Source organism: Salvia splendens, chromosome 11 (genome assembly GCF_004379255.2).
Source record: "Salvia splendens isolate huo1 chromosome 11, SspV2, whole genome shotgun sequence".
NCBI classification, from domain to species: Eukaryota; Viridiplantae; Streptophyta; class Magnoliopsida; order Lamiales; family Lamiaceae; genus Salvia; species Salvia splendens.
In genome coordinates, this window is record NC_056042.1 from 8,807,570 (window position 1) to 8,834,498 (window position 26,929).

At 40.4% G+C, this 26,929-nt stretch overlaps 2 protein-coding genes and 1 pseudogene across 2 annotated transcripts; 2 read left to right on the forward strand and 1 right to left on the reverse strand.

Annotated features, from left to right (window-relative positions):
• Nucleotides 1–4,752: 4,752 nt before the first annotated feature.
• LOC121754391 (putative fasciclin-like arabinogalactan protein 20) lies at nucleotides 4,753–12,209 on the forward strand. The gene is made up of 2 exons (XM_042149758.1): nucleotides 4,753–4,986; nucleotides 10,928–12,209. Exons 1-2 carry the CDS (start codon nucleotides 4,753–4,755, stop codon nucleotides 11,765–11,767), a joined length of 1,074 nt encoding a protein of 357 aa, XP_042005692.1. The 3' UTR covers nucleotides 11,768–12,209.
• Nucleotides 12,210–12,305: 96 nt separating this feature from the next.
• LOC121755493 (beta-glucuronosyltransferase GlcAT14A-like) lies at nucleotides 12,306–15,021 on the reverse strand. Its single transcript, XM_042150790.1, has 4 exons — nucleotides 14,403–15,021; nucleotides 13,397–13,472; nucleotides 13,192–13,307; nucleotides 12,306–13,106 (listed from the first exon to the last, which is right to left on the reverse strand). The coding sequence occupies exons 1-4, from the start codon at nucleotides 14,905–14,907 to the stop codon at nucleotides 12,589–12,591; spliced, it is 1,215 nt and encodes a 404-aa protein (XP_042006724.1). The 5' UTR covers nucleotides 14,908–15,021; the 3' UTR covers nucleotides 12,306–12,588.
• A 1,824-nt stretch (nucleotides 15,022–16,845) lies between these two features.
• LOC121754392 lies at nucleotides 16,846–25,609 on the forward strand (annotated as a pseudogene).
• The last annotated feature ends 1,320 nt before the right edge of the window (nucleotides 25,610–26,929 follow it).

Sequence of the window (26,929 nt, forward strand, 5' to 3'; positions counted from 1 at the left end):
AATTGGGTGAGGCCTGATCCAAATTCTTCCTTAGATCCCTGACTGGGCCCAATATGTGACTTATATAAATAGGAGAATAGAGGAGACAGAAAACACACCTTTTTCCACTCACAAATTTTCGTCCACTCCTTTGAGAGAGAGAAATAAAAAATTGTCTTCCTCCGTGAGCTGAGTTCTGTCTTCGTTATTCAAGTCCTAATAGGTTGGTGAGATTTGCCCACACAAATATCGGCGTATAGTCCGGGACACCAGTCAGAAGATCTGAGGTCTTGTATTGAAGATCTTCACGTGGAGACGGAGCGAGCCATCATCGATTCTTGATTGAATCAACGAGGTAAATTGGCTAATTCCGTAGTAAGCATGTTTTAGGGATTTTATATGCTAAAGCATGTTTTAATTCAAGTTATGAGCATGATACATGTGAAAATTGCGCGAATAGAATTTGTCTAAATAATCTGCTAAATAGATCAAATTCATGTGATCGGATATTGAACGCACGCTTCCGCTGCCAACCCCTTCACCATGAAGAAACATAAAGGAGACTGATGGTTTCACGTCTTCATTGTTAGAGTCTCCAAAAAGGAGAAATAAATTTGGGCCTAATGGTTATTATGCTCAAGAAATAAAAGAAATGAATTGGCTCATAGTTTGAGCTCAAGAAATAAAAGAAATGAATGAGCTCATAGTTTGAGCTGGAATGGACCGAGAATGGTCTGAATTGGCTTCTAGACAAGAGCAAAAACTGTCTAGATTAGCTACTCGACAAGAGTCAAAACTGTCTGATTTAGCTCCTCGACATGAGTCAAAACTGTCAGAATGAGCTCCTCGACAAGAGTCAAAACTGTCTGAATTAGCTCCTCGACATGAGTCAAAACTGTCAGTCAGAGATAAAAAAACTCCTCGACACGAGTAAAAACTGTCAGTAAAAAAAAATGATTTGGCTCCTAGATACGAGCTAAAACTATCTAAGATGACTCCTTGATATGAGTTAAAACTATCTAAGATGGCTCCTAGATACGAGAAAAAACTATCTAAGATAGCTCCTAAATATGAGTAAAAACTGTTTAGACAAGCTCCTTGACACGAGTTAAAACTGCCAACAGAAAATTGAAGAGCTCCTTGACACGAGTTAAAACCGTCAACAGAAAATTGAAAAACTCCTTGAAACGAGTCTAAACTTTCAATGATGAATGAAGAGCTCCTTGAAACGAGTCTAAACTTTCAATACGAGCCTAAACAATCAATGATGAATTGAAGAAGCTCTATGATACGAGCATAAACTGTCAATGGAAATTAAAGAACTCTTAAATACGAGTATAAACTATATATCAAACTACAGATCGTGCAAGTTAAGTGCCGAAAAAGTCGACACTCAACTTGAGAGGGAGTGTTGGAATAAGGAAATTAATTAATTTGAGAACAAGAAGGCAAGGGATGAAGATATTGCAAGAATAAAGAAGGAAATCAATGAACATTATGGAAAATCAAATAAAAAGGATATTAGTATAATTAGAATATATTTTCCATGTTTAGCTAGAATTAGAGTCTATATATAGTTGTGTAACCATAGAGAGAATATAATTCAAGTCATTCACAATGTAGTCTTTAAAGTTCTCATCATCTTTTACTTTCTGCAATAGTATTTTATTTTCCGCATTTTACTTTTCAAAAAAATAGATACACATTCAAAGTACATCGCCCTGCCTCTCCAAAATAATAAAATTAAAATGTATGCTAGCTCCTAATGTGACAATAATTTTTTTTTAAACTATGTTAATATTAATCAGGGGAAAATGAAATTGCTTAGAGTCAACAAAAGATGTACGATTTCTCAAATCACAGCGAAATTGGCGTTGGTCAATAACACAATTGGCAGACTTCGGAAGTCATGTGTGTACTAAAACATTTATGCAATTAAAACCTTTAAATTGTACAAAAAAATTATTTTCAAAAGTAGTGTTTAGGAGTTAGGTCCTTCCCCATACTTCAAACATCGTTGAATTGAGAAATCTCAACATCTGTATCTTTATTTCTTTAATTACTTTATAGCTAGAATTTGTGTTAATGATTTATTGCCATAAAACTATCTCAAAATCAAACTGCATCTATATCTCTTTAACTACTTCATAGCTAGAATTTTGTATTAAGGATTTATTGCCATAAAACTATCACAAAATCATATATTATCAAGTTGAACTAGTTCATTTTTTTTCTTTTACAGTATTTTTTTACAAGTCTAGATACAACAAAGGCAACTACAATGAAACTCCCATGTCCAATAAAATGTCGGATATATACCTAAATTGTACATACATTTAAATTTTTAATTATTTAACATTAAAAATAAATATATAAATTCTCATTAATTTAGAATACATTACATACTAATCATTGCAACAATTTAGGCTTGTACTGAATCATTTAATTATAATACTAGTATTATATAATTATTTTGAATCAAGCTCAAAATTGTATGAAAGTTTTATCATAAATTTTCATATAATTTCTTTGTTAATTGTTATAGAATAATACTATAACTAATAACTAGATTAATTTGTAATCTAATTCAATTGTATTTAAAATTTATGGGAATTATGTACATATACAATTTATTGTACATTTATCTTTATTCAAAATTATTTGACTATAATACGATTATTTTCAGTAATTATATTTGTAAAAGCCGACATGGTCTCTACTACTGCATGGGGTCGGACGGCAATTTAATAAAATGGATTTTTTCAATTTTGACTTGTTTCATTCTTTCATTTAATTAATAACATTAGATGTATTTTTACGACTACTTCAACAAATGAACAACTTAACATTTTCCAATGTGGCTATAGTCCTTTTCACGAAATAAAATTATCTACACTCTACAGTATAGTACAAATCAGGCCAGTTTTCATAATGTTACACAAAATCATATTCTACTCCTTAGATTTTACCTTGTGGCTGGATTCCCTTCTGATGTGCAACTAATTAATTTTACATTTGGTAGAGATTAGTGTTGTCTTTTTAAACAATTTGTGGTTGTTTTAAATGCAAAACAAATTATAAGCATATAGTACTTCCCATTTTAATTTATATCCACATTTATTTTATATCGCATTGCTATCGACAATTACCAAATCTTGCATCACTTAATATCGGTATTTTTTATTTCAAGAAACATCAAATGTCTGAATTAATTTTGAAAATCCCTTAATGAGATTTCCGGGTACAGAAATAGCGAATACTGGTATTGTTCAGAATTAGCTTCTTACTGTAGCGGCCCAATGATATACCCAGCCCAAAATCCTATACTCCAGATTTTACCATCTCTGAGTGAACTACAAAATTAGTATCGGAAAATGAAATTTGTATCTTTTTAGTATACAATATTTATAAAATCACATTTTTAGTAAAAAAGTTCTATTCCAAATTCAGTTTCGATTTTTACTATTATGCCGTCCAGCCCTTGAGGGGTGTATTTATCCATTTAGCTTGACTTGAGGACCAAATTTGTAATTTTTGAATGTTTTTGTACTTCATTTGTGATTTTTTAAGAACCAAAATTCTTTTTGCTATTATTAAATCTTTGTATATTATCTCGAAAAAAAATATTGAAATCTTTGTATTTTTATCTAAAATGAATTATTTAAATCTTTGTAGTATTATTTAAATTATTACATTACAATTGGGAAATCAATATGTATTTGTAGTATTATTTAGAAAATATTGAATAATTTATTTTTAAAGAATTCATTTGTAGTTTGCGATAATAATTACTAGCATTAAACTATAAAATAAACACAATTCCATTGTTTGTTTGACGTACGAAGCACGATATAAATTAAGAGCGTCATGTTGAGCGAGCCATATTGTCGCTCTTGACTTCGTAAGATTGATCAATGTATATAAATATTTACGCAGCTTTATCTATTTTCAAAAAAATACACTACTACTCCCTCCGTCCTGCTTTAGCAGTTCCAGTTGCTTTTAAATACTCATTTTGTAAAAATGATACTCTCTCTGTCCCCGATTAATTGTCATTTTTTGACCGGACACAGATTTTAAGAAATGTAAAGAAAAATTGGTTAAAAAAGTTAATGGAATGTGAGACCCACTTTTTTATATTGGTTTTATAATAAAATGTGAGTGAAGTGAGTTAGTAAAATGTGAGACCTACTTACTATTTATGGTAAAATGAAGTGTGACAATTATTGAGGGACGAACCGAAATGGAAAAAAAGTGACAATTAAATGGGGACGGATGGAGTAATAAATAGTTAAAATGAAGAAATAATTAAATAAGATAGAGAATAATATAGAGTAGAGTATTGTCTACATTATTTTCTGCCTTATTTTACTATTTCTTCACTTTAACTATTTATTACTCCCTCCGTCCCGGGCTACTCGCTCATTTCCTTTTCGGCTCGGAGATTAAGGAATGAGTGTATAGGAAAGTAAAAAATGACGGCTGTAGGTGAAATTTTTTACTAAAAATGGAAAGAGTGCAAGTAACTTGGGACGCCCAAAAAGGAAATAAGTGCGAGTAGTGCGGGACGGATGGAGTATCATTTTTACAAAACGAGTGGTCAAAAGCAACTGGGACTGCTAAAGCGGGACGAATGAAGTATTATTCATCGATTAATAAAACAAAATTTATCAGGAAATTCAAACAACGGAAGCCCAATAGAAGCATCCCACGTGTCCCCTCCCGCCAAATCGAGCGTTATATGAAAGCAGTTAATTCCAACATCACAAAGCTATGGCATCTCTAAAACTAGTCCTTCCACTCTTCTTCATCCTCTCCGCCGCCGCCCAACCATCTCCGTCTCCACTTCTCCCTCCGCCGTCAACCACTTCTTCTTCCCTGTCCGACGCGGCGGAGACCCTGGCCAACTCCGGCTACATCGCGATGTCACTCACCCTCCAATCCATCGTCAGCCAACGCATCCTCCTTTCATCATCATCATCATCATCATCATCATCATCCCTCACCATCTTGTTGCATGCATAATCCACGTACGTGCATGCAACAATTCGCGGAATAGCCGCGTTATGAAATGAAGGAATAAGGGTCGTATGCGGATAATAATGGGTCCACGTGGACGTCCGAGCTGGCATGGGAAGGGGAGTACGTGAGTTCGGCACCGAGCTGGCATGGGAAGGGGAGTACGTGAGTTCGGCACCGAGCTGGCATGGGAAGGGGAGTACGTGAGTTCGGCACCGAGCTGACATGGGAAGGGGAGTACGTGAGTTCGGCACCGAGCTGGCATGGGAAGGGGAGTACGTGAGTTCGGCACCGAGCTGACATGGGAAGGGGAGTACGTGAGTTCGGCACCGAGGAATATAGGTGGATGCGGTGTGCATTGCGTGAACTATAAGAAGGGGGACCACACTCTCATTTTGTTATGTTAGTTATGTGATTGTTGATTTGGGCTAGGATCCGTGATCCGTAGCAATTAGGAGTTTCATTCTCATTGTTATCGTTATTGCTTTGTTGTTGCTATTTGTAATTCCTCTTTTGCAATTTACATTCGATTACCCAGATCTATCTATCTTAGCTCGGTTACTCTGCTACGTGAGGTGGTGTTGCTTGCTTTTGATGTGTGACTTGCAGGGATCGTTGCGATCTCGCTGGCTTCGAGCTCGAATCGCAACAAGTGGTATCCAGAGCCACCGATTCTCGGTGAAATGACGCCGGTGAGCACGAGGGGATCGACGGAGGCGGATAGGAAGGTGATGGAGTCGGAGAGGCGGGTGATGGAAATGATTGTGGAATTGAGTCAGAAACAGGAGAGAGCGGAGGCGAGAATGGAGGAGATGATGAAAGCGATTGTGGCGATAAACGTACAGAATCAGACGGCGGAAGTGAGAAGGGAACGGGAGGTCGTAGGCGATGGTGGAGGTAAGAATGAAGGCGGAAATGATCTCGGCCGATCTACTCGGTACGAATTTCCTAAGTTTGATGGAACTGGACTAGAAGGTTGGGTGATGAGATCGGAGTTCTTCTTCGAAATCGCGAAGGTGACAGAGGATAGGGAAAAGGTGAAAACAGCAGCGCTGCACTTAGAAGGGAAGGCATTGCAATGGCACCGGGGGTTTGTGAGTTTGCAAGGGGAAGGGGCCTACGCAGATTAGGGTGGATATGTGAAAGCTATGTCAGCGCGGTTTGGGACACACGCCTATGAAGATCCATTAGCTGATCTGAGAAATTTGAGGCAAACCAGTTCGTTGCAGGAGTACATGGACGAATTTGATGAGTTATACCCGAGATCAAAGGTGTCAGGAGAGCAGGCGCTCAGTTTCTTCCTGTCCGGGCTTGTGGATGAGTTACAGATGCCCGTGAGGATGTTTAAGCCGCAGAGCTTAGACGATGCTTATGCCTTAGCCAAGCTGCAGGATCTCACTGTCAAGGCAATGCAGGGCAAGCCTAAAGTGAGCCAAGGGGGAGGTTCGCAGGGGAGCAGCTACAGTGCGAATAACAAATCACTGACGGTGACTACCACCAACTACAAGCCAAGTGGAAGTGCGGGCGGCTATGGGAGCAATAAGGAGAGTGATAGAGGGAATCCAACGAGACCACCACCTAGACTTCTAAGTAAGGAAATGGAGGAGAGAAAGGCTAAGAACCTCTGCTTTTGGTGCCCGGAGAAATTCACACCGAATCACCGCTGCTCTAAAAGGAAATCCTACGTGATGCAATTGCTTGAGGAATTGAAGCAAGAAGAGTCTGAGGAGCAGGAAGAGGAGGAAGATTGTGAAGTAGCCCAGGACTTGCAGCTATCTTTGCATGCTATGTGGGGAATTAATGGGGAAAGAATTATGAGGATGAGGGGAGTTTGTCAGAAAAAATACCTTAGAGTTTTGGTGGATACAGGAAGCACACACAACTTTTTGAGCAGCCACATAGCTGATAAGATCAAATGCAAGTGGACACAAGTAGCAACCGCAGCAGTTGAGGTAGCCAACGGGCAGCTACTGCAGTGCACAAAAAAATGCAAGGAGTTCCAATGGGAAATGCAGGGTTCTAAATTCACCACTGAGGTTCATGTTATTAACTTGGAAACCTATGATTTGATATTGGGAGTGACTTGGCTATCTACATTGGGGAACATTGGCTGGAATTTTAACACACTCAGTATGGTGTTCAAGTTAGATGGTCAGTTGTATCAGCTGCAGGGAGAGAAGTGGAATTCTAAGGAGAAGCAGCTCAATTGCATCCAACTAATAACTCAAGAGGAGGTCTCTGGTCAACCAGTAAAAATGAGCCAAGTGGTGACAGCGGTGGAGGGAGTTACTTGGCAATGTAATGGAATAAGCAAGGAAGAAATGTGGCCTGAGTTGGAGCAGCTACTTGAGGAGTTTGCTGAGATTTTTGAAGAACCTAAAGGCCTACCACCACAAAGGGAGCTAGATCATAAGATCATTCTGAAGGAGGGAACTGAGCCTATCAATGTGAGGCCCTATAAGTATGCAGCTCATCAGAAAGATGCTATTGAAATAATGATTAAGGAAATGCTAGAAGCCGGGGTTATAAGGAACAGCAAGAGCTCTTATGCTAGCCCTATAGTATTGGTGAAGAAAAAGGATAATACCTGGAGAATGTGTGTAGATTACAGGGCTTTGAATGCAGCCACTGTGAAGGATAAATACCCTATTCCGGTGATTGAGGAGCTGTTAGATGAGCTAGGAGCGGCTGGTTGGTTCACAAAAATTGATCTCAGATCAGGCTATTGGCAGGTTAGGATAAATCTGGAGGATGTGCACAAAACTGCTTTCAAATCCCATGAGGGCCACTATGAGTTTCTTGTCATTCCCTTCGGCTTGACAAACGCACCAGCTACCTTTCAGAACTTGATGAACACCATATTCAGGAAGTACTTGCGGAAGTTCGTGTTGGTATTCTTCGATGACATATTGGTATATAGCAGAAGCCAAGCTGAACATGTTGGGCATCTTAGGGTGGTGTTGGAATTAATGAGAGAGCATTCTCTTCTAGCTAAGAGGTCCAAGTGTGTTTTTGGGGGAAAGGAGGTGGAATACTTAGGCCATATAATATCAGAAAACGGGGTGGCTACAGATGAAGCTAAGATTGAGGCTGTCAAAAACTGGCCTCAGCCTAAAACGGTTAAACAGGTTCGGAGCTTCTTGGGTCTAACGGGGTATTACCGGCGATTTGTGCAGGGCTATGGTGTTATAGCAAAGCCTCTGGTGGAAGTTATCACAGGGTCGACCTTTGAATGGACAGAAGCAGCCCAGGCAGCCTTTGAAAAGTTGAAATTCTTGATGAGTTCAACCCCTGTTTTGGCCTTACCGGATTTCTCCAAGGACTTTGTGGTGGAAACTGATGCATCTGGGGTGGGAATAGGAGCAGTATTGATGCAAGAGGGGCATCCAATTGCCTTCATCAGCAAGGTATTATCTCCTAGGTATCAATCTCTATCAGTGTACGAGAAGGAATTATTGGCTATTCTCTTGGCGGTAAAAAAATGGTATCACTATTTGCAATGCAGAAAGTTTGTGATTGTGACTGATCATCAAAGTTTGAAGTACCTTTTGGAGCAGAAACTCACAACACCTACACAACAAGCTTGGATGGCTAAGTTGATGCACTTCGACTATGAAATTAAGTACAGAAGAGGGGTAGAGAACTCAGCAGCTGATGCCCTCTCAAGAGTTCCTGAAATTATGGTTCATGCTCTCACCTCTTACATCATTCCCCTGGAACTCATAGCTAAAATCAAATCTACATGGGAGAAGGATCCGCAGCTACAACAGATTATCTCAGAAAAACAGCAAAACCTTGAATCTCATCCGAAATTTAGTTGGCAGAAAGGGGAGTTGAGGAGATATGGGAAGTTAGTGGTGGGAAATGACATCCAATTGAAGGCACAGATATTGGCAGTATTTCATGAGTCTGCTCTAGGGGGGCATTCTGGGGCTCTGCCTACTTATAAGAGACTATCGGCCTTACTATATTGGCCTAAGATGATGAAGGAAGTAAGGGAGTTTGTGAGGCTTTGTGTCGTTTGTCAAAGATTCAAGGCAGGAAATTCTCCCCCCGCTGGGCTACTACAGCCATTGCCTACTCCAACTTCACTCTTTACTGACTTAACTATGGATTTTGTGGAGGCTTTGCCAACTTCTCAGGGAAAGGATGCCATACTGGTGGTAGTGGACCGGCTGAGCAAGTATGCTCATTTCATGGCAATGACTCATCCTTTTACCTCTAAACAAGTGGCTGAAACCTTTATGAATTCAGTCTTTAAGCTTCATGGGATGCCACTAAAGATAGTCAGTGACCGGGGTGCAACGTTCATGAGTGCTTTTTGGGCCGACTTCTTTGCCTTGTTGGGAGTTGATCTCTTGTACTCCACGGCCTATCATCCGGAGACAGATGGCCAGTCCGAAGTAGTTAACCGATGCTTGCAATGCTATTTAAGGTGTTCGGTTGGGGAGAAGCCACATTCTTGGCATCAATGGTTGGGTCTTGCCGAGTATTGGTATAATACTTCGTACCATTCGAGTATCAAAATGACTCCCTTCGAAGCTCTGTATGGGTATGCTCCACCTCTACATGTGCCGTATTTGCCCGGGGATTCACGGGTGGAGGCAGTAGATATTGCCTTACGGGACAGAGAGGAAATGATTTCAGTGCTCAAAATGAATATACAGAAGGCTGCGGACCGGATGCAAAGGCAAGCCAACAAGCATAGGGTGGATCGCGAGTATGAAATTGGTGATTGGGTGTGGCTGAAGCTGCAGGATTATCGACAAAAGTCCATCCGAGGCAAGCACCACAAATTTGAACCAAAGTTTTTTGGGCCCTACCAGATTCTGGACAAGATCGGCAAGGTGGCCTATAGGCTGAGTCTTCCCTCATCGGCCACCATCCATAATGTGTTCCACGTTTCTCTACTTAGGCCGGCTTCTCAGCCTACTGGTCCAGTGCCCAACCTACCTGCTATATCTCACATTAGGGATGCTCTGCCGCAAGCTATACTTGAGCGAAAAATGGTGAAGAGGCACAATCAAGCTGTTACTCAATGGCTCATACATTGGGATGGGTATTCACCCGCGGATGCTTCGTGGGAATATGCGGATGAAATCACAGCACGTTTTCCCTGGTTCCTTGAGGACAAGGAACCTTAAGAGGGGGGTATTGTTGCATGCATAATCCACGTACGTGCATGCAACAATTCGCGGAATAGCCGCGTTATGAAATGAAGGAATAAGGGTCGTATGCGGATAATAATGGGTCCACGTGGACGTCCGAGCTGGCATGGGAAGGGGAGTACGTGAGTTCGGCACCGAGCTGGCATGGGAAGGGGAGTACGTGAGTTCGGCACCGAGCTGGCATGGGAAGGGGAGTACGTGAGTTCGGCACCGAGCTGACATGGGAAGGGGAGTACGTGAGTTCGGCACCGAGCTGGCATGGGAAGGGGAGTACGTGAGTTCGGCACCGAGCTGACATGGGAAGGGGAGTACGTGAGTTCGGCACCGAGCTGGCATGGGAAGGGGAGTACGTGAGTTCGGCACCGAGCTGGCATGGGAAGGGGAGTACGTGAGTTCGGCACCGAGCTGGCATGGGAAGGGGAGTACGTGAGTTCGGCACCGAGGAATATAGGTGGATGCGGTGTGCATTGCGTGAACTATAAGAAGGGGGACCACACTCTCATTTTGTTATGTTAGTTATGTGATTGTTGATTTGGGCTAGGATCCGTGATCCGTAGCAATTAGGAGTTTCATTCTCATTGTTATCGTTATTGCTTTGTTGTTGCTATTTGTAATTCCTCTTTTGCAATTTACATTCGATTACCCAGATCTATCTATCTTAGCTCGGTTACTCTGCTACGTGAGGTGGTGTTGCTTGCTTTTGCTGTGTGACTTGCAGGGATCGTTGCGATCTCGCTGACTTCGAGCTCGAATCGCAACACATCTTCTCCCCTCCGGACTCCTCCTTCGCCTCGTACGGGCAGCCCTCCCTCTCCCACCTCCTCCTCCACTTCTCCCCCGTCTCCCTCTCCCCCTCCGCCCTCCTCTCCTTCCCCTTCTCCACCCCCCTCCCCTCCCTCTCCCCCTCCAAACACCTCCTCCTCACCTCCTTCCAATCCCACCAGATCTCCATCAACAACGTCCCCGTCTCCGCCCTCCCCCTCCTCGACGACGGCTTCCTCCTCGTCTACGCCATCGACTCCTTCTTCGACCCCAACTTCACCCTCCCCCTCCCCCTCTCCATCAACCCCAACCCCCAATTCCTCCTCTGCACCAAGCTCGAGCCCCTCTCCCGCTTCCGCGACGCCGCTGGGGTGCTCAAGTCCAGGGGCCGCTCCATCATGGCCTCCTTCCTCGAGCTCCAGCTCCTCGGCTTCCTCGACGACCGCGGCGGCGACGACTGGACTCTGTTCGCGCCGCCGGATCACGAGCTGGTGGGGTTCTCCGGGGACTTTCTTGAGTACTCGTCGCTGCTGGCCAGGCACGTGGCGCCCTGCAAGGTGTGGTGGATCGACCTCGAGGGGTCCGATGGGAGCGCGGCGCCGATCTTGAATGTGAAGGGGTATGCCTTGAATGTCAGCAAGGATGGTGAGATGCTGTTGGTGAATGGAGTTCAGATTTCGTTTCCGGACATGTATGAGAGTGGGAGGCTGGTCATTCATGGGATCAGTGGGGTGATTGCGCTGCCGGAGCTCGACGCCGAGGAGGAAGAGCTGGGGGAGGAGTTTCCGGATCAAGAAACCCGAGCTGTCAATTTTTCACTTTTGTTACTATTTTCTTGAATAGCCGCCATTCTTTATGTCAAATGCTTACATGATGAGAAATTGGTTTCAAGAATCAAGATTAAAAAAGAGGTGTACTACAACATAAGAAATCAATCAGCCAACAAAAAGAGGTGAGCAATGTCCTGTTTCCCCTCTTTAAAAGAGACTGCTTCACCTGCTTAAACATGCGATCTGCAAGCATCACCTATCCTCTTTTTATGGCTTGAGCTTCTTTGTGGCATTTTTACAAACACTTTGCAATGCAAAGATTGATATTTTTTAGGGAAATGAATTTGGGGTAAAAGATTTAGGGAAAATAAGATATGATTTCGGTGAACAGCTTCAAATTGAAGCTCTTGTGGGATTTGTTTGGGTGAGAAATATGGAACAGTGTGGTGCATGAGGCTTGTGGGTTGTATTTGAAGAATGAAGTGATTCAACTTTTAAAATGGTGACAAAATCACTCGATGACATAATGAAAAGTTTTTAAAGCAGGTTGCTCAGAAAAATCCCAAGCCGTAGCAATCACATACATATATAGATATAGACATGGAAGTGAAGAAATGAGTTTATCTATTTATAAAAGGTGATCAAGTTTTTACAACAAATTTCTAAGGATACAACGAAAAATGAAGCAACTCAAGTAATAAAATGATGCTGCATTTCGCGAGGGGCTTTCTTGGTATACTTGGAAGACTATTCAACTGAGAGAGTCTGTACAGAGAATTCTCTTCCTCCGCCACACCAATGGCTGCGCCGCATCCGTTCAACTTTTAAGCCACCAAAGAATGCACTCCCCAACCTCAAAAACAATGTTCAACCTTCTTCCCCACAAACTCTCATTTCACGCACATGTCCGACCTCTCATTCCAACCATCGAGGAGTTTGTCAATGGAGTTTCCAAACGTGTTCGCTTGAGGGCCAGGCTTCACAGCATTCACGTCTCCCCACTGTGAGCACGGATCCATCCACCAGCTCCCCCGACCCCTACACCATGCACCTGGTGTGGCACGGTTTGGATCCCGTTTCAGGATGTTCCTATCGATCATGTCGAGCACCACTGAATCTTTCTCAAATTGCCTTGCAAAAGCAGCTCCGCTTTTGGCCATCTCCTCATAATCCGAGCTGCTGAGGGCGTGAGGCTCCATCTTGGTGGGGTCATCCCAGACAAAATATCTCAAGTCAGCGTTCACGGTTGTGTTACTAAACTCTGGTGAATTACAAATAACGGTGTGGAAATAGACTTCTTCGGACAGAACGACGTTGGTGAAGTACATTAGAAGAGTTCGTGGTAGATTATCCCAGCCAAACGCACAAAATTCAAGGAAGGAACGACTTAATACGACCCATGGGGAACCTAGAAATACAATAAGGAATCATTAGGACTAAGCAACTAGTTTTGATCATAAGAAATTCCATATAATGTACCATAACAGTTTTACCTGTGAAAACAGTGAAAGCATCAGGAAATGGTCGCTTTTCAGTAGCATGAAAGATTTGTGTTCTCCTTGCTAAATAAATACCTGGATCTACTACAATGGGCTGAATCCTTTGGCTTCTGCAATGTCATTGACAAGAGAAATATAAGTGAAGGCATTTAGATTTGCTGGAAAAACTGCTAAGAATAAGAGGTAAGGATTTGCATACTCTTTCCATCCCAGTTCACTAGTGTGATCTATGAAATTCAGGTCCCTCCTAATTGACGAGAACACATGAGACAAGTCTGAAATTCAAAGTAGCAAAGAGGATAAATCAAAAACACAAGTAAAACAAAAGTTCATGAAATTAACTACTACCATTGAAATAAAATGTGGGACATTTCATTTTAAGTGAAACTGTTGCTTTTGTCCAAGCTTAACAGTTCACATAGATTTAAGAAATGTATCATCATCTTTGCATCCCTTAAATCCAATAAGTGATGCAATCTTCACATGTGTTTGTATATGTGTAGATGGCATACTGATTAGTGAAAAGCTTGAAAGACTTCTCTTTAAAATCTAAAACAGAAGTTTTGCCAAGAAACTTTTGTCATGTATTGAACTAGCTCAAATGGATTCAGCTTTCTTACTAAAGATAAAGATGGAAAAATATATGCAACCCCACTGACAAGCTAACAGATTTTTCAGACAGTTATAACTTATACCATATCTTTGTTTGTGGCAGAAAACCATATCTTCAACTAAAAGTCTAAAAGTATAGTGAAAATGAGAAGCCCTCTTTGGGTTAAGCTACACAAACAAATGAACCGTCACCAAATGAGAAACAGGTTACCATGGCTGCTACATGTCAAGAGAAGAATGTGTCAGAAATAGGAGTGACATGAGATCAATCTCAACAAACCAGTAGGTGACTTTGCAACTTAATGTGAGAAGTAATACAGCTTTGACAAAAAAACATAGCCGTACATATTAGTCATCCAGCAGTAACTGCAATTCAAGATCTACTAAGGAAGGGAAAAGTAATTGGATATGTAAACACAGCGAGATGGCCTGAGCCAAAACATCAAAAATCAATTCAGATATAGCAATCAATTTATATCAACAGTAACCATGAAAGGCTCAAATCCTAATCCCTAACTGCCCCAAACAATTCAATTCCACCTAAAACTTAACAAAGAACAGAGAAGTCATAAACAACCAAATACAAAACCTACCATCTTGCGTAATTAGGGGATAATCCGTGGCGCTGAGAGAGATAAACCAATCCCAACCTTCATCCACCTTCAGTAAAACCGCAACCGCTCTCAAAATAGCCGCGAGATTGGTGGACCCCATGTAGGTGTTCGGATCGGGCTTTCCGATCACATCCACATTCCCGAAGGCCCGAACCGCCGGCAAGGACTTCACAATTTCCCCGAGTCTAACCCTCTCTTCATCGCTCCCATCAGCCGAAATATGCAGCAAATACCTATTCCTCGGGTGGTACACCGCCAGAAGCAGGCGGTACAACCGATCCCCATCGCCGCGCTTGCCCGAAATGTAGTACGCGAAGGACGGCGGGCGGCCCGGCCAGTGATCGGCGGTCGAAGAAAACTGCTTGCTAGGAGGGAAAGCATAGTAATAGGAAGAACTAAATCCCGAAATAAACGACAAGAATATTAGAAATGTGATGAATGCCCCAGAAAACATGGTGTATAGCCATTTCTTTTCAGCTCCCATTCAGATTGCAATTTAATTGAAGAGAGGAAAGCGAATAAATTTTGTTGAAACAGACCGAATTCCAAATCAGGATAAACTACAAAGAATGCTAAAATGAGTACAAGATTCAGAATTGGAAAGGGGATTCTATGATTTTTAAATAACTGCTCTCTATTTTTTTAAAAAAATTTAATTAATTTTTTAAAACCTTATATACGCGTATTAAAGTGGTGGATTAATTGAAATCGGAACTATTTCACACGCCCACAACGTTCGAGTGTAATACACGCGTTTCTTTAATTATAGCTTTGTCAGTGGATCTTCTCGACGATTATGTTGAGTTGTTCATGTAGGAGAGGAGAGGAGAGGGGATTACTAATCAAGCAATCCAAAAGTTGCATGAAAGGATGCAAATCGCCTCAACCAAATTGGAGCAAATCAGGAAAAAAAATAATTTATGCAGGGTTGTTTAGTGTATAAATGAAAAACGAACACAGAAGAAAGGGAAGGGATAAATTGCAATTGTAGTACTAGTAGTATTATGTCACTTTTGAGTGGGTGGGAGGAGGAAATATGAATTAATCTTGTAATCTAAAAGCAATTGCATTACAATGTCTATTTATCTAACAAACTATATGACTATTCCGATATGTAATCTTGACGTTGTCAAATTATGATAATGCTTAGGAATGTCAATTGGACTAGCTTATCGGTTTTGGGCTAGGGTTAAGGGTGAATTAGATGCAAGCTAATTGGATTGTAATTTTATTGGTTTATAAACTTTCAATCATAATCTAAACGTTTGAGTTCCGGACTAGCCCAATGAACTTATTGAGATACTACCGATAAAATTAACATCTTATAAATCTAACACATAAAGATAAAATTTAGTTATATTTATATAATACTCCCCCGTCCCACGAGAGTATGAACTTTTGGTTAGACATGTGTTTAAGTGTACCATTGATAAAGTAAAAAAAAGGAGATAGAAACAAAAATTAATTGAAATATTGTCAGTGGAGAATGACTCACACCTCATAAGTGGAGAAAGTTATCCACACTTATATAGATGAGAGAACATCATCATCAAATCGATGTGAGATAAGATTTAAAATATTTAATAGAGACAAAAATAGGAGAGATAAAGAGAGAATAAAATATTATTTTTTTTATCTAAAAATGATATCAATTACTTGCGGTGGAACAACTTAAAATGGTAAATTTGATCACTTGCGATGGAACGGATGAAATATCTAATTATAAATTATATTACTACTATATGATAATATTATGAGTTTAATATATGAATTTTATAAGAAAAATATTCAAATGCTCTAAACATTTCTGAAACTTGAATCATACGCATAATGCTAAATGTCACTCATCTACATATACAAAAGATAATAAGTGGAGTGTCATATAAATTTGGCAATCATAAATGATAAGTAGTAAGATTGATACTCCCTCCTCCATCTCAAAATAAGACTCTTCCATATCAAAATAAGAGTCACATTTTGTCATTTTAGTTCCTTCTATAACAAAAGTTATATTTCATTCATTTCTTAAGTAGGTCCTACATTCCACTAATTCACTTCATTCATATTTTATTATAAAATTAATATAAAAAAGTGAATTTCATATATCGTTAATTTTTCTTATTCATCAAATGTGACTATGAAATTATGAATAATAAAAAGAATGCAGAAGTTGGAGTGAAAAAAACAGACATATATACTGTAGACATATATACTGTATATAATATTTTTCCTATTCATCAAATGTGACTATGAAATTATGAATAATAAAAAGAATGCAAAAGTTGGAGTGTAAAAAAAGACATATACTGTATATAACACTGGCATATACTAGCTCTTGTGATTTTAGCTGTTACGTTCTTGAAGGAATGAATGTGTTTGGTTGAGTAATAATGATTCTAAAATTACCAATCTGAAGAACTTGATGTGTCAAAACCGTATCAGTACGTATGTGCAAAAACAGGAGCGATCTCTTGCATTCTTATCTTATTGGAAATTAAACGTGGGACATAAGGTGAGTAATACTAAGAAACACGAGGGAACTTCTATGTCTAGCGTTTAAAGTGCACGTTATCTTGATATTTCACGTCACATTAAAGCATTTTCATCTTTTGGGTATATCTTAGACTCTTCTGGCTTCACATTTTAATCTTATACTAAGCCCTGGTCAATGCAACATTAACTAAACATCAGTGATTTCTAGGTCCGGTTTCTGCTGAGAAATGTCAGCGGAGAGGCAAAGCCTGGTAGATTACTTGCAGTAATGGGCCCTTCTGGATCTGGGAAGACTACCTTGCTTAATGTTTTGGCCAGTCAGTTAGTGGCATCGCCCAGGCTACATTTATCTGGCCTTTTGGAGGTTAATGGGCGACCATACTCAGCTAAAAATTACAAGTACAATTGTCTTTCTTAACACGAACTTGTCCTTGACTAGTTGGAAATCATTTTGGTTACTTGGAAGTGCTGAGTATTGTTGCAGGTTGGCTTATATTAGGAAGGAAGATCTTTTTTTCTCACAGTTGACTGTGCGAGAAACACTCTCCCTTGCTGCTGAGCTGCAGCTGCAGGATATATCTTCAGTGGAAGCAAGAGATCAATATGTAAATGATCTCTTGTTCAAAACTGGCCTGGTGAGCATGTCTTTGTTTCGCTAGATATTAAATGTATACATCAGTTTTTTTGAATTATAATTCCAATTCTACACTTTCAAGTAACCGTTTTTTAGATACAAGAACTTGCTGAGCATTTCAGTAGTTGGTTTTGATTGAATACCTGCTTTTTTATTTTTTCTCAAAACCTTTTCCATGCAATGACCAACAGCATCTGCAAATGTGCAATTTAACCATTCACAAATATCTAACTTTTAGACCAGCATAACGAGTACATATACATCAGGCAGATTCCAGTTATAGTTTCTCATGGCTGGTTCCCTGTAGGATACAAGTATGAACTAATCATTCTTATCTGATGCATTCCTTGTGCTTTTCCTAAAAGGTCAGTTGTGCCGATTCGCGTGTTGGGGATGCAAAAGTACGTGGGATCAGTGGTGGGGAAAAGAAAAGATTGTCACTGGCATGCTAGCTAATTGCTAGTCCGTCTGTAATTTTTGCTGATGAACCTACCACATGCATGGTTATTTTTCCTTAGAAATTTTCCACGTTGATGGATAAATTTGTTTTGTTAAGTAAAAAATTTCCTTTTCAACAGAAGGACCAAAACATAATTTTTAAAAGCCGTAACAAAACTAACATTTATAATCATGGTTGACCTAATTTCATCTCCTGAATCACCAGTCATGATTCTTTGGTAGATTCTTTTGTGTTTCTCGTTTCAGTGGGTTCAGTATTGTGTATATCTCGGCTTTTATCTTACTTGCTCTCTTCTCCCAACCATTTCTTATAGTTCTTGCTTTAAATAGTAGTGATATGAACACTATGTGCAAAACTATGATGCTGAGGCGCCATTATTTAGGGTGACTACCAACCTCTCATCTCACTGTTTATAGAATGCTTTAAGGAGGAGAATGAGTCCTAATAGATTATGGTACCATCACACTGACCGTAAAGTTAGAGTTCTAATAGATTATGGTACTGTTATACTGACAGTAAATTTATTTCTTAAATAATTTGAATATCCTGGTAAATAAAATGGAAGCATCACTATTTTGCTGTTTGTCAGAATTATAGTATCTAAATTTAGATTTATCGAGTTTGTCTCATGTGAAATGGCATCTAGTTCAGTATATTATTTGCTTATAGATTTGGCAAGTAGCAAATCACTTGTGAAGTTTTTAGTTGACAATGTAAATTAATGACAGGTTTATCTGCCCTGAACATGTCAATCCTGCTGAGTTTTTGGCTGATCTCATTTCAGTAGACTATAGTTCTGCTGAGAGTGTTGACCCATCTCAGAAAAGAATGGACGGTCTCATTGAGTCATTTGCTGAGCAGATACCATCAACTCTGTATTCAACTTCACTTTCCGGGCTTGATCTGAAGGACACCACAACCTTGAGGAAGAAAGTTATTGCAAAAAGTAAAGGTGGTTGGTGGAGGCAATTCTGTTTGCTCCTCAAACGTGCATGAATGCAGGTAAACATGTTGTCATTCTATTCAGTAACATGGACATTATTTAAAATGGGTTTATATATCCTTTCATAAGAGGAGTTGTATTCCTTACTTTTGTACGAGTTGCCATGGTGGCAAAGCAGAAGCTGACTTGAACAAGGAGGAATGACTTGAACAAGACATATCAGTTCCCTGATAAGAAAATGTGTAGAAATCAGTTTACAGGTTTTGACTATGTTTATGTGATAAGATTGTTCAGTCACTCAGTGTATACACCAATAAACAGCAATCTGCAGAATATGTTTACACCATGTTATCTGTATTTTCTAGTGAGAAATTAATCAAAGACGTGAATGTTGTTGATTTCATCATTACCCATGCTGTTCTAGGGGTCATCCTAGTCCCGTGGACAGGCCCCTTCCAAAATCAGATATCATGGGAGTCGGGAGATTAGATCCGCCTAGTTCTAGTTCTTATTTGTTATTTGCAGCATTTTGTTTAAGCATCAAATTCATAATTTACTTGAAGATATTTATCAGTCTCCTATCTATTTGGTCAATTATTATGGATAGCAAGGCGTCTCGTGATGGCCCCACGAATAAAGTTCGATCAAGGATGTCAATAGCATCGGCTATCATATTTGGTTCTGTCTTTTGGAGGATGGGGAAGTCACAGACATCAATACAAGATAGAATGGGATTGCTTCAGGTATGTTGAATAGTTTGATTTCTTTACTGCCAATGTTATGTTACTCATATGTTGCAGACGAATTGAATACAGGTCAATTCTCTCTCCCGCTCACTCGCTTGCTCTAAATGTCCACACACGAGTAGGCACATGCATGCACTGAGTACTCTTGTTGGCGATATTAACTTATGATGGATAGGCCAACTGCTTTTGACCTATCAACTTTTCATATTTTTTTGCATACTGTGAGAATTCACCGACATCTGACGTATGGCAATCGTATATTTGTACCATATCATAGGTGGATCATGGTTGTTCAAAATTGGGCACTGACTATAATTTTTCCAGAATGCAGATCAAGTTGTAGTTATTTGGCTAAAATAAGTTTTATATCGGTTTCTTCACTAGTTTGATTATATTTAGAAGGGGTTGATGATTATATTCGTTTACATAGTTTGCTAGATGATGAATCGGCGAATTTTTGGCGGTGATGAATGCTTGCAAGAATAAATGAAGATCAACACACAGAGATTTTACGTGGTTCGATTTACTGAGGTAAATCTACGTCCACGGGAAGAAAAGAGGGCAGAGTTGTATTGCTTGATCTGTTTTCTACAGCTAACAATACAGACTTGCTATTTGCTATTTTCTCTCTAGAGAGCTTAACAGAAGTTAACAGAGGATCCCCTATCTATCTGACCTAGGTTCTATTTATATTTTGAACCAAGATCGTGGCATGCAGCATTTATTAGGTAGTGGATGTCGTGGAGGTCGTGGCGACCTTGCATGGGTCCACTATCCTGCATGAGTTAATGACTGCTTGACACCACTAAATAGATCGTCGGTGTAGCGGAGGTGGAAATCTTGCATGAGTCCACTATCTCCTAGTTCGGTCGAATACTGAGACCGAACTGCTGAAGTTATTGCCGAGCAGCTTTTGCCTATCTGAGAGTAGAGCTTGATGCCGACCAGAGAGCAGAGTTTGATTGGTTGGCTTTTACCGAGCTGTAGGCTGGGGCCGAACTCTTTGGTTGTGCCGAACTGAACTCTTTAGTCATGCCGGACTGATACTCTTTAGTCATGCCGAACTGATACTCTTTCTTGGGCTTTAGGCTGATGGGCTTTACTGCTGTTGGGCTTGTTTAGTTCGTACTCCATCACTACCCCCCCCGAAAAAGCGAAGTGAATCACTTCGGCATTCTGGATAAGGGTACGGGGGAGGCTGAAGCCGAAGCAGATAAGGAGAAGGAAGCTGAACCTCACCGAGAAGGTGGAGACGAAGCTGGCGAAGTATGATTTCGTCTCCTTTCTCTTAGTTTGGTTTCTTCCTTTATGTAAAATGGCCTTGAAGTAAACTTCTTTGACCGGACTAGGTCCTTGGTCTGATGAAATAAACATCTTTGACCGAACTCGTCTTTGGTCTGATGAAATAAACATCTTTGACCGGACTCGTCTTTGGTCTGATGAAATAAACATCTTTGACCGAACTCGTCTTTGGTCTGATGAAATAAACATTTTTGACCGGACTCGTCTTTGGTCTGATGAAATAAACATCTTTGACCGGACTCGTCTTTGGTCTGATGAAATAAACATCTTTGACCGGACTCGTCTTTGGTCTGATGAAATAAACATCTTTGACCGGACTCGTCTTTGGTCTGATGAGATAGACATCTTTGACCGGACTCGTCTTTGGTCTGATGAAATAAACATCTTTGACCGAACTCGTCTTTGGTCTGATGAAATAAACATTTTTGACCGGACTCGTCTTTGGTCTGATGAAATAAACATCTTTGACCGGACTCGTCTTTGGTCTGATGAAATAAACATCTTTGGCCGGACTCGTCTTTGGTCGGATGAAATAAACATCTTTGACCGGACTCGTCTTTGGTCTGATGAAATAAACATCTTTGACCGGACTCGTCTTTGGTCTGATGAAATAAACATCTTTGACCGGACACGTCTTTGGTCTGATGAAATAAACATCTTTGACCGGACTCGTCTTTGGTCGGATGAAATAAACATCTTTTGACCGGACTCGTCTTTGGTCTGTGTTCTAATTTGGCGATTTTTGTCGCCGGGATCGAACTTTCCCTTGTCCTAATTCGGCGAGTTTTATCGCGTGGATCGGACTTTCCCAGTTAACCGAAGTGGTCTTATGCAGTAAACCTCTTTGACTAGACATGGTCGTCCTCGGCCTTATGAGGTAAACTGCTTTGACCGAACTTGGTCGTCCTAATTCGGCGAGTTTTATCGCATGGATTGGACTTTCCCTTGTCCTAATTCAGGCAAGTTTTATCGCGAGAATCGGACTTTTGTTGCAGTTCGTTTTAGACGAAGTGCTTGATTTTTAAGCAGAATTGTGGTCTTGTATCCTCTTTAGAAGCTTTGACACACAATCTTTGGCTTGTTGCAGCTCGTTTCGGACGAACTGCTTGTTTAAGCTGAATTGTGGTCTTGTATCCTCTTTAGAAGCTTTGACACACAATCTTTGGCTTGTTGCAGCTCGTTTCGGACGAACTGCTTGTTTAAGCTGAATTGTGGTCTTGTATCCTCTTTAGAAGCTTTGACACACAATCTTTGGCTTGTTGCAGCTCGTTTCGGACGAACTGCTTGTTTAAGCTGAATTGTGGTCTTGTATCCTCTTTAGAAGCTTTGACGCACAATCGTTGGCTTGTTGCAGCTCGTTTCGGACGAACTGCTTGTTTAAGCTGAATTGTGGTCTTGTATCCTCTTTAGAAGCTTTGACACACAATCTTTGGCTTGTATGTTCTAAAAAGGGGATTAGCCTTTGAAGAACGAGATACCTCAGTTATATTTGTAAGAGACGACACTCACATAGACAGACACAACGCACGTAGAGACAAGAACAAGTAAAAAACAAAGAAAACACATAAGACTGACTGAACTGTCTCTTACAAATGGAACTTTTTGAGGTTGGAAATATGCCATGCTCGGGGCGTTTATTCTCCTGACTTGAGAGTCAATTTAGAAGACCCTTTGCCGAGGACTTCTGACACCCGATATGGAAATTTTTGATGGTGGGTTAGAGTTTGCCCAGCTTTTCTGCTCGGCCGACTTCATTGTTTCTCAAGATGAGATCTCCCACTTGAAGTTGCAGCTTCTTCACCCTTTGGTTGTAATACCGGGCTACTTGCTCCTTGTACTTGGCTGCTTTTATGCAGGCCAGTTCTCTTCTTTCTTCGGCAAGATCTAGCTCGGCTTTCAGTCCGTCCTCCTTCAGTTCTGCTGAGAAGAAGTTTAGAGTTCGGAAACTGGGTATGCCGATCTCAACCGGAATTACGGCTTCAGGGACGATTTAGTCTTCCCGGCAGGGAAAGCATCAATGGTCAGGATTACTCCATCATATTGTTGCTCGTCATCGTCTTCGGGATCCTGTTGCCTTTTCGGATTCTGAGGAAAGCAGCTCGTACCCCTCTGCTTTTTGTTTTTTGTTTTTCGGCTGCTTGCTTTGGTATTTTTTTAGCGTTCCTGTTTTCACAAGAACATCAATACCTGCAGCCAAATTTCGGCACTCCTCGGTATCGTGACCGTGGGTTTGATGGAAGGAGCAATATGCATCAAGACTTCGGCGTGTGGCCGATTTCGTCATCCGTTTTGGTTTTTCGAACATTTCGGAATGTAGTTCGAAAATTTCCGCTCTTGACTTGTTCAATGGTACGAACTGAGCGGGTGGCGTCTCAGGATTGAGACGTGGTCCCAATCTACTTCGTACCGGTGCCCTCTGAATTCTTTCAAAAGGAGTTCGGCGAGGAAGAACATGTCGGGGGTGAGGATTCTCTCTCCTGGAGGACACGTCACTACTGCGGTAGTGACTTTCATGTCTGAAGGAGGAGGGAGAATCCCCCGTTTTCTTCTCCGGCTGCTGGCTTTTTTGCAGGAAGGCTAAGAACTCCTCCTGCTTCTCGGCCAAAAACAGCTTGACAACCTCATTTAAATCAGGCTGCTGGGAAGATTCTGTGCGATGACTCCTGGAGTGGCTTGCTCCTTCGTGAGAACTGGAAGTAGATGTCTCCCGAGGCCGTTTTTCAGACCTGCGAGCTAGACTTACTTCCTCACGGTTGTCACGGACAGAATTATGGGTGTTACGTGATTTGGAATGCATTTTTTTTGGTGGGGGAGGATCAAAAACTCGCTTTATCACAAATTTGGTTCTGAGTTTCCCACAGACGGCGCCAGTGATGAATCGGCGAATTTTTGGCGGTGATGAATGCTTGCAAGAATAAATGAAGATCAACACACAGAGATTTTACGTGGTTCGATTTACTGAGGTAAATCTACGTCCACGGGAAGAAAAGAGGGCAGAGTTGTATTGCTTGATCTGTTTTCTACAGCTAACAATACAGACTTGCTATTTGCTATTTTCTCTCTAGAGAGCTTAACAGAAGTTAACAGAGGATCCCCTATCTATCTGACCTAGGTTCTATTTATATTTTGAACCAAGATCGTGGCATGCAGCATTTATTAGGTAGTGGATGTCGTGGAGGTCGTGGCGACCTTGCATGGGTCCACTATCCTGCATGAGTTAATGACTGCTTGACACCACTAAATAGATCGTCGGTGTAGCGGAGGTGGAAATCTTGCATGAGTCCACTATCTCCTAGTTCGGTCGAATACTGAGACCGAACTGCTGAAGTTATTGCCGAGCAGCTTTTGCCTATCTGAGAGTAGAGCTTGATGCCGACCAGAGAGCAGAGTTTGATTGGTTGGCTTTTACCGAGCTGTAGGCTGGGGCCGAACTCTTTGGTTGTGCCGAACTGAACTCTTTAGTCATGCCGGACTGATACTCTTTAGTCATGCCGAACTGATACTCTTTCTTGGGCTTTAGGCTGATGGGCTTTACTGCTGTTGGGCTTGTTTAGTTCGTACTCCATCACTAGACATTTCACAGAAGTCATGCCTGGCAGGGTTTAGCAATATGCTTACAGATATTGTGCATTGTTTATGCTAGCACAACATAAATATTTGGTTGATGTTTTTAAAAAACCAGTAGTAGAATGTCAATCCAAATTCTAGAATATTCATTTGACATAGATTGTCAATCATGATTCATATACTTCTGAGTAAATTACTACAGATATTTACTAAATATCTATGGTGTAAATTTCAAATATATATGGTCTTTTATTCCTGTATTAGATTTCTCATGTCATGCCTTTATTTCTTGGGTTGTCTTGTTCAGGTTGCAGCTATAAACACTGCAATGGCTGCACTAACAAAGACAGTAGGCGTATAGGAACGTGCAATTGTTGATAGAGAAAGAGCGAAAGGGTCCTATTCATTAGGGCCATATTTACTGTCAAAAGTATTAGCTGAGATCCCTGTTGGAGCAGCATTCCCGTTGCTCTTTGGTACTGTTTTGTACCCCATGACTCGTCTTCATCCAACCTTGTCAAGGTGAGTTATTGATACAGATAAAGCTGAGGTAAGGCTCAGTTGGTAGTTACTCATCTCTAGGATTTCAATACTTAGTGATTTAACCCTTCCATCTTAAAACTACTGTAACTAGAATAATGCCAAACATGACGTACCCTTGGATATTATATACTCACATTGCAAATTGTTATAAGCACCACTATGCACATCAGGGGAGGTTACCTTTAGTGTAGCAAGGTTCCTGTCTTGAGAATATTTTAGAATTCAAACATTCTCAATTTGTTTTGTGTGCAAGCCTTGTACTAAGAAATGTTGCTTTCAAGATTTGGGAAGTTCTGTGGAATAATAACCACTGAATCCTTTGCTGCATCTGCGATGGGCCTAACTGTTGGTGCTATGGTTCCAACCACTGAAGCAGCTCTGGCAGTAGGACCATCTTTTATGACTGTTTTCATTGTATTTGGAGGCTACTACGTCAATGCAGAGAACACACCAATCATCTTCCGCTGGATTCCTCGTGTTTCCCTCATCAGATGGTAGCTCCATTTCACTACAACTTTATTGATTAATTATTAATTTATATAATAATAATTTATTATTGTATAACTTATATTATATAGTTATATTTTAATTATTTAATAAATTATTAATTATTATTATGATAATAACCAAAATATAAATATATTATAATAATATAGTTATAATTATGATAATTTTAATTATAATTATTTATTATACCTAAATTATTATTTATAATTTTAAATTACTTTTAACACATTGTAAAAAATATTATTATTATTATTATTATTAGTAGTAGTAGTAGTAATAAAACTATGCTTATATTGGTAAGAATCCTAAAACTGGAAAAAAGAATATCTAAGAAAAGTTAGCATTCAGAATCTTGAAAAGTTGTACTAACTTTTCTTGTTCTTATATTCTGATTACTTTCTTGGTATTCTGATTACTTTCTTGCAATCCAAAAATTTTGCCATCAATACATATACTACTTATTTACCACGATTCTAATTGGATACTCAAAATCAGCGAGATGCACAACTAAGGCTAATTCTGACTTGGATCGAAAACATTTATCGCCGATGCACACTATCTCCAATTTCTTGTAACTGATTCAAATTTTCCTCTTGAAACTGTTCTTATCCTTTAATGCATTATGCATTAGATTCATCCATTGATTTTTTACATAAAATATAATCAACGATATCTTGCATAATACCTGTAGGCTGTAACCATTTATTTTAGACCACATTTTTCCTAGTTACGGTAGTACTTAGAGCATCCACAATGGGACACACGATGTCAAGCCCATTTTTCCTAATTACGTTAGTACTTAGAGCATCCACAATGGGGGCAGACGTTGTCTAGTCCAATGCATCGTCTGCCACTGCAGGTGGGCTGACGATCCCACACCGCATCCCCACGCCCCATGCGTCGACCGTGGAGGAGAGCTCGGACGATGCATCATCCGGCCTATCGTACGCCCCATTGCGGGTCTCTAGACGATAGATCTGACTATGTACTAGTCTTTTCCCTTTTTAAAAAAACTTTATTTTCACTCTATATATACACTCATTTTACTTTCGTTCTCACATCTTTCACTCCAATCTCTTCCCCCATCTCATTTTCTCTCTCAATAGTAATTTAAAGATGAATCCCAGCGATTTACCAAACCCGAACAGCCCCCGATGGACTGTCTATGTTCGGCGGTGGTGCCCGGTTGCCGGGTCATGAAGATGACGGGTACCGACAATTTGTGGTCGATACACCGGGTTTAGTGCAGTCCAACTTCAAACCGGACACGCAGATCGATTCTCACTTCGCCACGGACTCCTAAGAGCTCGA